This window comes from Micropterus dolomieu, linkage group LG21, assembly GCF_021292245.1.
Source record: "Micropterus dolomieu isolate WLL.071019.BEF.003 ecotype Adirondacks linkage group LG21, ASM2129224v1, whole genome shotgun sequence".
NCBI lineage: Eukaryota > Metazoa > Chordata > Actinopteri > Centrarchiformes > Centrarchidae > Micropterus > Micropterus dolomieu.
The window spans coordinates 7,643,060-7,653,031 of record NC_060170.1 but is presented as its reverse complement, the minus strand read 5'-3'; the positions used below and the strand labels follow the sequence as shown (position 1 = coordinate 7,653,031).

The 9,972-nt window shown below is 40.4% G+C and overlaps 1 protein-coding gene across 1 annotated transcript in view; it reads left to right on the top strand.

The window, feature by feature from the left end:
- Nucleotides 1-9,109, top strand: part of gle1 (GLE1 RNA export mediator) — a 15,907-nt gene extending 6,798 nt beyond the window's left edge. The window contains exons 8-15 of the mRNA XM_046034612.1: nt 1,302-1,414; nt 1,810-2,022; nt 2,836-3,026; nt 3,115-3,244; nt 3,391-3,495; nt 5,325-5,407; nt 5,536-5,599; nt 8,064-9,109. Of these exons, the coding sequence (XP_045890568.1) occupies nt 1,302-1,414; nt 1,810-2,022; nt 2,836-3,026; nt 3,115-3,244; nt 3,391-3,495; nt 5,325-5,407; nt 5,536-5,599; nt 8,064-8,132 (968 nt within the window). The 3' untranslated portion in view covers nt 8,133-9,109. The remainder of the gene's footprint in view (nt 1-1,301; nt 1,415-1,809; nt 2,023-2,835; nt 3,027-3,114; nt 3,245-3,390; nt 3,496-5,324; nt 5,408-5,535; nt 5,600-8,063) is intronic.
- Nucleotides 9,110-9,972: the final 863 nt, after the last annotated feature.

Genomic DNA, 9,972 nt, shown 5'->3' with positions numbered 1-9,972 from the left:
TGAAGATGTTGTTTTTAATAACTTAAAAGATACTAATGGTTCTGTATATTTTATATATAGAACATGTATTGTTTTTCTTTCTAGCGGCTCTCAGGTGTCAGTTCAGTATGAATCACTTGATCTCTGATGTATCACCCTGCTCATCAGACTGGTGTAACCTTTTCTGCTGTGAATTTTCCCAGGGAGAGTTTCCTAGCGTGGAGGACATGACCGCGGCGGAGCGAGCACTCCACGAAATGAGGGCGCTGATCAGGCTGATGCAGGAGGAGGTCGCCAAAGCTCAAGAGAAGAAGAAGAAGGATCAGGAGGAGGAAGAGCAGCGCCGGAAGCAGGTGGAGCTGCAGGTGCAACAGGAAGCGCAGAAGAAGGCAGCGCAGTCGGCCAAAGAGAAGGTGAAGGAGAGGAAAGGTGAGATATTTGTTCGGATCCAGGATCATATGCTATGGGTCACGGATATCACCTAGAACTCATTTCAGTCACAGATCCAAGATGTTGAAGATGATTCTACCAGATGGTGGAAAATTTTCATAGCAACCTATAAGCAGGGAAAAAATTATATTAATTGTCTTTAGAGTAGAACTGCATTGATTAGTTGTCAACTATTAAATTAATCTGCAACTATTTTGATAATCTGTAATTTTTTAAGAAAAAAAATGGTAAGTCTCTGATGCCAGCTTCTTGAATGAGACCATTTTCTGGTTTTATTACTCTTATGACATTTTATAGACCAAACAACTAATAACAATGAAAATGGTCATTAGTTGCAGCCCTGCTGTAGAGTAACACAGATCATTCCACCTTGACTGTACTTGTGAAACATCATCAGTGAAAGACTTTGTACTGTTTGTATCCACATGTAGACAAGTACAGTCCAAATTCCTGGAAGTGTCCTTTCTCCCCGGTTTTATCAAGGATAGTTTGGTATCTGACATGTGTGAACTAGGTAGAATAGTATCCCAGAATGCATTTTGTGCCAACCAGCGGTGATGGCAGATATTTTGAGCCTGGCTTAAAGCAGTTTATAATTTTCATCCTGGGACAGCTTCTATGTCACTTAAGTTTTGATTTTTTTTTGTTTTTTTTCAGGCGAGAAGATGAAGAAATAAAACACTTACACACGGATATTTTAGAGCAGTTTTAAGAAATATACTTTTTTTGTTTTGTTTTTTTTAACTCTTAAGATGTGAATGGAAGAATTCAAAGGACTGCATTCACTAGAGCTATTACTAATTAATGTTTGTTTGGTAATGTAGACATACGTAATACCGTGAGTACTTTAAAACACTTGATGGTTCCAACAGGGCTGCAGAACAGTGCTGAAGACAGCACACTGAAATGGTACAAGGAGCTGCAGGAGTCGGCTGCTCAGTGTGCTCAGTCCTTTGAACAACTCAACTCTCCAAAAGACACCCAGGTGAGTTTGTGCTTTGATGATGATGATGATGATGATGATAATATCTTATTTTTTTACTGCACAACTGAGCTTATATACAAAATGCAGCTCAAACTGCTTTACAAATTAAAAGACTAGAGCGGTCGTCTGTACATCTTTACTGTTTGTGCCAGTTTAGAGGTCAGAGAGGAGATGTTTCAGTCAAACAAGAACTACAAGCCTAAGTGAAATACAGGCTAAAATGGGTACAAAGTTTTATATAAATTATAACTATATGATCACAGGAAAAGTAAAGACAGTCTTTTATTCCGTGTTTAGGACACGTTTTGGTCAGATCACAAAAAGTATGTAGGTGATGGTGATATGTAACATTTACAGTATTTATGGATGGTTTTGTCTCTCTTCTCTGGACTCAGACCAAGAAGCTGAAGCTGGAGCTCCAGAAAGCGGCTAGCATCCCCGTCAGTCAAATCTCCAGCAACTCGGGATCGCAGCTCCAAGAAATCTTTGACAAGATCGACAAGCTGCTGTCGGGGCGGGCGGTGATGTCTGGGGGGAAATCTGTCTCCACCTCTCAGCATCCACAGGGTCTGAACTTTGTCAGCTACAAATTGGCTGAGAAGTTTGTGGTGAGTTACTTTGGTGCTGTGTGATCATCTCGGAGCTACTGGAAAAACTAAAAAAATAACTAAAACCATGTTATTTTTCCTTAATGACCCTAACTGAAAGATTTCTAACATTTATTTTTGAATCACCATTTTTTGGCACTGCAAATTATTATTAAACGAAACTGAACTTGAGAAATTGTGATCTTTCACTATCCATAAATAATGGGTGATTAATTCATTGACAAATTAATCAAAAATCAGTTATTATTTGCCGCCCTCAATAGATGTATATATTTTAGTGCAACTGGAACTTTGGTCCAGTTTCGAGGAGGTTCCTAGTAATCCTGCTAAGTGATAAAGACAGACCTCACTTTCACCCAGAGACTGACGGGTGGCTCAGGAGTTTGAGCGGGTTGCCCATTAATCGGAAGGTCAGCAGTTCAACCCCGGCTCCTCCAGACTTCATGTCGAAGTGTCCTTGGGCAAGATACTGAACCCCGAATTGTTGGCTATGAATGTGTGTGATGCAATATAGTGTTAAAGTGCTTCGAGTGGTTGCAATGACTAGAAAGGCACTATACAAATACGGAGCATTTACATTGCTGTTGTTAATTATATTAGTAGCAGAATAAATAAGATCTGTGTGATATCCTCTTTTATGATATAGTAGGTGACAACAGTGGAAATGAAAGCTCGAACTCTTGCAGTGTGCGTACCAGTAACACAGAACAATCATATCCTCAGTATTTAGTCTATAATCTGTACAAATAAACAAAAGCCACAACAAAACTCCCCTGGGATTAATTTTCCTGATTTAAATATTTTCTCCCACAGAAACAAGGAGAGGAGGAGGTGGCGTCTCACCACGAAGCCGCATTCCCCATTGCCGTGGTGGCCTCTGGCGTCTGGGAGCTGCACCCACAAGTGGGAGGGTTCATCCTCGCCCACCTGCACAAGAAATGTCCGTACTCGGTCCCACATTACCCTCCGATGAAGGAAGGAATGCCTGTGGAGGAATATCAGAGGTCAGGGAGACAGAAACGTGTTGCTGCACCTTCCTTTTACTCAGTTGTTATGTTTGATTAATCACAAAAATAATCCTCATGTCATCAGGATTCTTGGTTACCGTGTGGACGACTCAGGGGTTGAAGGTCAGGACAGTTTCCTGAAGAGGATGTCTGGGATGATCCGGCTCTACGCCGCCATTATCCAGCTGAGGTGGCCCTACGGCTCCAAGCAGGGGGTAAAAACTGTCTCACTTCCTGTGTTTGAACGGTTTGTTCACTCCATCACAGTGACCACACTATTTCAAACTCTTAAGACCTTTGGATCTGTGTTACAGTGATTCTGTGTTGAAATGTAAAACACTTTTTATGGGATGTGTTTCAGTGTGCTCCTCACGGTCTGAACCACGGCTGGCGTTGGTTGGCTCAGATGCTCAACATGGAGCCTCTGGCAGACATCACGGCAACCCTCCTGTTTGACTTTCTTGAGGTGAGTCCTGTACTCTTTTTCTTTTCTTTTTAAACATAATATTAATCCAAAATATATGGCACAGACTCATTTGAATATGCAGACGAGGGGTAAAGTCTGACCATTTCGTCTAATATCACCATCAGCTCAGAAAAGTTTCAGCTCAGTCTGCAGTGTTTCCTCTATATGCATTCAGCAGCGGCGGTGCTTTTTCCCACGATCATTAAACTATGCGCTACAAATGTTTTCACTGCAGCACTCAGCGCTCGGCTCGCTTCCTCTCCTCGTTCTATTCAGAACATACGTGACAGATGGTGATATATGAGCATAACTCTGAATCAGGAGGTGCGTAGCGAGTGTTTGATTGTCCGAGTGGCAGAAAGTGACGGTGAACGCGAGCGGAAGAAAATATTCTGGCAGTAAATGTAGTCTGTCAGCTTCTCAAGACCAAGAAAAGTCTGTTGTTTTCCACCTGCTGGAAAAGTGAAGCCTAAGCTAAGTTAGCTAACATCTCCCCTTCAGACTGCACAGCTGAGCAGGAAAGCTTCTACAGCAGCTACACAGCTGCTATGTAACTTAACATTAGCTCAATTTATAGAAAGTAACTGGAAGCTGTATTTTATTACTGCCTACTTGTCCAATGTTGAGAACATCAGGTACAAACTTAGACTAAACTGACGTAGCCTGCAGCTCTGTCCTGTACAGACTGATTCAATTATTTTTCAGTCTGAAAAAGTGGTTTAGGAAAAGAAAGGACGGAGGTGACTGGAGGAGCTGAGGTGCCAATTAGTGATGCAAACTAGTCCTTTTAAGCTAATGAGGAGACATTTCTTTTAGGATTTTAATGTGCAAATAAAATGCACCTGAGAAGGGAGGAGGTTTCTCATGTAGACTTTTTTTATATTAATGTCTACAGATAAATGTCAGAAGCAGTAAAATGTAGACACAAAAGGCAAACATGAACAGTCGTATCGATAATGATTCTGAGGTCATATTAACAGCATTTTCCTGCCGTTAAGGCTTAGGGGTGATGCCCAAAACATGCTGTGCCATCACTGTAAAATCACTGTGGAGCAACAGAACCAACCAAATTACTTTCTCCAGATCTAAAGGTTGTAGTTCCTCCAGTAGACTCATCTTTGGGTGTTGGTTATTTATTATCTGCTATAGCTTTTCCAACTATTTGTTCAGAGAGATGGTGAAAATAATGGCCAGATATGATGTGAAATTACATATTTTTGATTGGAAAACATAACATTTTCTTGGGAGGACCCCCAAAACCCCTGACCAACACCAAAACATTCATCTAAAGCTCACATTAAACTGGGAAAACACTGCAGTTTTAAGCTATTCTAAGGTGCATCGCATGCTCATGGACACAAGAGCAATGTTGCTGAGACATGTTGTGTTCACCTCTGCTGCTACAACTCCATCCTAGGGGAAACACTGTTAAGTTTATTTGTTTTGTGAAGTGTGCTGCTGAAAAAAATCCTAGAGGACTGGTCTGCTCTTGGAGAACAGTGACGCAACCAATTTCCTTTTTAAATACGACCCAGGGAATAAAATGCAGCATATAAAGTGACAGTCACTTACTCATTTTCTTCTGTGTTTCATCATCTTTGCTTTTTTAAAGTTTAGTATATGTTTAGTCTATTAGTTGTTCTGTCCTGAGGTTAAGAGCTCAGTGTGTTATTGTGACCAGTGCAGGTTAATTTGGACTGAGAGCCTTTTTAGTGACTGAAAAGCTGGTGATGCAGTAAAGTTTATTTTATGACTGGTCAGTGAAAGCACCTGTGGGTCAAACAACTTAAGTGTTGATGTTTGTCTTCTTGTTTGTGTGTCTCCTTCAGGTTTGTGGTAATGCTTTGATGAAGCAGTATCAGGTCCAGTTCTGGAAACTCATCCTGCTACTTAAAGAGGAATACTTCCCAAGGTACACACTCTCTTAAGATGTAAAGCGTCTTTCACCAGCAGATAGCCAGATGTTTTAGCAGCAGCTCTTGCTACAAATTTAACTTCCTTTTGTCTGATGTGTTGGATGGTTCTTTTTGGTGTCTCCAGAATTGAAGCGGTGACCAGCACTGGACAGATGGGCTCAGTCATCAGACTCAAACAGTTTCTAGAGGTACGTGACTGGTAATGTTGGCACTAAACTGAGCATACATGCTACGATTTTATTAATCTTGTATGATTTTTTTTCTAACCTTATTTGTTACATCAACTCAAACCACACTTTCTATTAGACTCGAGCTGTAAGGTTGAGTCGGTCATGGAGTGGTTACTGACACTGGTGTTCTTCAAACAAGATGTACTATGTCCTGAAAAAGGCAACGTTACTTTGTGCTTTTCTAAGAAAGAACAGAAGGTGAAGGCAGTTTGGTCTCCGTTTTTGCCTCAAAGTTCAGTTTAATTGATCTCACAGCAGTTTGTATCCCAACATTGCAAATGAGGGCAACCTCAAAGGTTCTTCCAGTTTAAATGTACGAATGAGTGAATGGTTCAGTCAAGGCTACAGTTTTAGACACACCATCTAAAATGCTACTTCTGTAGTGATGGCCGGATGAAGCTTCAGGGCTTCAAACGCAGCAGGACAGTGACGTCTGGTGACTTGCAAAACTCAACAGCAGCCTTTCAAGACTGAAAACTACAAACACGGCCCCTCTAATATCAGCGAGGTGCGTCGGTGATTCAGCTCCAGTGACCTCGAGCTGTGAGTGAGGTTTCAGATTGCAACCACTACATTCTAAAGCATGTGCTCGTGCGCATGCTTGAGCTAATGAGCGAGCCAAAACAAAGGCTGACACACCAGAGACCGCTTCACACAAAATGCTGTGAACTTTAAGTTAAACTCCCACTGCAATGTTACAGTAATAATTTTATCAGCTTGATGTTGAACTAATCCATGCTCGTTGTGCGATAAGTTCACATTGATAGCATTTAGCCCACATGATACGTCGGAGTTGGCTTCAGGTGACCAGATTTCTGAAATGAAAACCGGGGACATTTATGGTTTCGTGTATGTGAAAAATATAATGTTATATATGAAATAAAAAAAGGGGGACAATTTCAGTTTTATAATCGGTCAAACATAACCCTCATGAATGAAATCAAGTCATTTTGAGGCAGAATCTCCCTTTCAGTCAAGAAATGGAAGCTGCAATCACTTTCTGGCAAGTAGAATACTGCATTTTATGGGTTGTATTGGCCATTTAAAGGTATTTCAACAGGTAAAAAGGACTGGATTGGTTGGCACACAGCAAGTTAAATAATGTCATTAGGATAATTGCAAAAGATGTTGTATTTCTCTTATATATAACTAAGCAGCAAGTCATGTTAATTATAGGCTACAGCCTGTTTTCCAAATATAAACAAGGAAATTAGACAGGCCTACCAAACACATAATGCAGAGGCAACAACAGGCTTCTATTATTGCCTATAACCACGTTTACAAATGTCACGCCTGATTACACTATAAACTGCAAACACTTTAGCCACAATTGTGATTATTCCATTAAAAGAAACGGTAAAGTATCACAAAGACATACTTTTACCACACTATTACCACGGACATAAAGTGATGTTTATTCGCATGATATGTCTGTTTGATCCAGATAAAAGCAGCTGTAGACGTCAAGAGACTGGACGATTCAACTTTAACATGCTGCACGCGCTCCTGCAGACGGCAATCATTATTCAGCTATCACTTTTCGGCACGACACCTGTATGCTCTGCTGTCCAGTCTTTCTTGGCCACGTAAAATCTGACTTCTGGTCTGTTAACACCTTATACAGTCTATGATTAACACACAGTTAAAAACGGGGACATTTCCGGGGGCAGCTCCAGAAGGGGACATGCAACCAAAACCGGGGACTGTCCCCGGAAAACGGGGACGTCTGGTCACCCTAAGTTAGCTAGCCTGTTGGTTTTTCAAAAACTACTTGTGTGTCTTTCAACAGAGAGATTCAGCAATGTGAGCATAGTTAATGAAAACAGTTAGTGAGCTAGACTTAACTTTTTGAATTCAAATAAACAAACCAAGCGGAGGTCTCTCCGCGACTCAAGCGCCTTTCAGATGTCGACCTGTGTTTCGCCCCGATGTTGATCTGATTCTCGTTTGACCTGACGGGGCACGAGAGCGCGTCGCAGCCTACGTAAACCAATGGAATGTCAAACAGCCAATCTGGCAGAAATTCAGCCCAGTTAAGAAATTAGTCGACCAGTTCAGGGTTAAAAATATCTTCATGCATTGGGTGTCTGCTTGGCATTTGCTCGGACAGTTGAGATGAAAGCACAGTGTAACACTGTGTTCCCAAAAATGTTTTATTTCCAAAATGAGAAGGCAAATTTTCTCACTGCAAGAGAACATTTGAGCTACATGACTTGATGACGTGCAGTTAAAGAGAGAAGCAAATGCAGGATGGAGAACAAAATTTAAAATGAAGAAAATGTAGAAAAATGTAAAAAGTTGACAACAGGATTTCTGTCATTACACTTTGAAATGCATTAAGGCAATGGCTTTTGTGATCTCAATGTTGGTTGGTTTCTTGTGGGGGAATAAAAGTAAACTTATCTTTGTCTCCCACACATAGACGTCGCTGCAGAGCCGACAGATCAGTCCGCCCAAAGGCCAGCTGAGCTCCATGTTCTGGAGGTCGTGATGTAGGAGGGGCCGTGTTGGATGTTGCTGCATGATGCCGATTAGGCATGGAAGGAGACCTTCTCTACAACTTCAGTTAGTAGCAGGAAACTGCAGATAGATGGCCGCCACTTCTGCAGCTGCTGTAGCTTATGGACTTTGGTGTCAGTTTCATTTACTGAAGAGAACTGACCAGGAGGAATTTGATGACGATGACACAATGAAGACCACTACATTTTCTGAATCTCATTATGTTCCAAAGTAAAAATGAATCCAACAGTTTTGAACGGCTAATGGCGAGATATTTATCTTCGGGTTCTTCAAAACAATGAAGGGAGCACTTCTTGCCAACTTAGCCGTCCTCCAACAGCTGTTCGAATGGTTTTCTGGGTGTCACCGTTGAAACGTGTCTCTGTGCACTGGTGGTTTTCTGCTTCTTTCAGCTTTTAGAATATAGTTCTTAAATGAAGACAAGAAATAATTATGCGTTGTGTTGAGATGTAAGCGTCTCCTTTAACGTTTCTTGTGAAGTGCCTCAGTTTGAATCCTTAATGTAAAAGATGTGTTCAAGCTCATAATGTGAAGCTGTTTATATGGGGGGGGGGCTATTTTATTTAACTCCATTTGGTCACTACAGGATCTCAACAAGTCTTGAAGCAAAATGGGGTTAAATGATTTTAACTTTTGCTATTTATATTTTTATTAATCCACCATGTGGAACAGCTTTGTGTAAACTGTTAACCAATGTGAATGAAGTTATCCCAAGACTAGAAATATATATGTAAAGGGATTTAACTTCAAATGTGTTCAAAAAGTGCATTAGTCACACAACACAAATGATTTGATACAGAAATCTAAAGATGACCTTAAAGGGAAACTCTGTGCTTGTTTTGAAGGCGCAGAGGTGTGTTCTGAACATAATGTAGACCGGTGTGTAACAAAGATTGTAATCATCATCTATGAACCAAATGGCTGAAATAAAACCTCATCAGCAGTTTACTTGATGTTTTTGTCATCCTTGGGTTTGTTTTTGTACCCCCCTTGAAGAGTACAAGTTTCAAGAGGAAAAATTATTGATCGAGATACTTCAAATCAGAAATCAACGGACAATTTATTATTTAACTAACAGTGAGAAACAGTCTCTGGTTCAAGCATCTGAAATATGAGTATTGTTGTTCTCTGTCATTCTGAGTTTAATGTCTGGGTTTTGCAGTTGTCAGATAAAACAACATTTGAAGACATCTCTTTGGCTCTGTAATGAGCATATTTAGTGCCAAATCATAACAAGTCATCTCCGGTCACTTTGCATATAGACCAGGTCAGACTGTACTTTTTTGGACAGCTGGATGAACCTGTTTGTCCCCTTGAAATACAGTACAAATGTCACGCTGAAGAGATGACAGCTTCATTATATTTTGCAGAGACCACATAAACTAAAGTAATTAAGGTTTTAGAACTAAGGGCCACAGGATTATGGGAAGATGCAGGATCCATCCGATATGGGAGGTTAGCGGAACAAATTCCTGAATAAACTTGCAAGTATTCAAATTACCAAAAAACTAACCAACACCCAAGTGAACCTGTGACTTCTGGGACAGTTGTTAGTCCACCCTTGGTCTTTTATTCTCACATTTTATAGACTTAAACAGAAATATACACGATTCTGTGATGAAAATAGGAATTAATTGCACTCAACCTCATCACATTGAAAGAGTAAAAATTGATTGAATTGATTTTTAAAAGATCAGTGAGGATTTGAGTCTATTTTATTAGTGAGGTTTTTGTGATTATTTCTTTTGTAGCACCCTGAAAACATTCAGATAATTCGTCAGATCAGCTTTACTAATATCTGATGAGAAAAT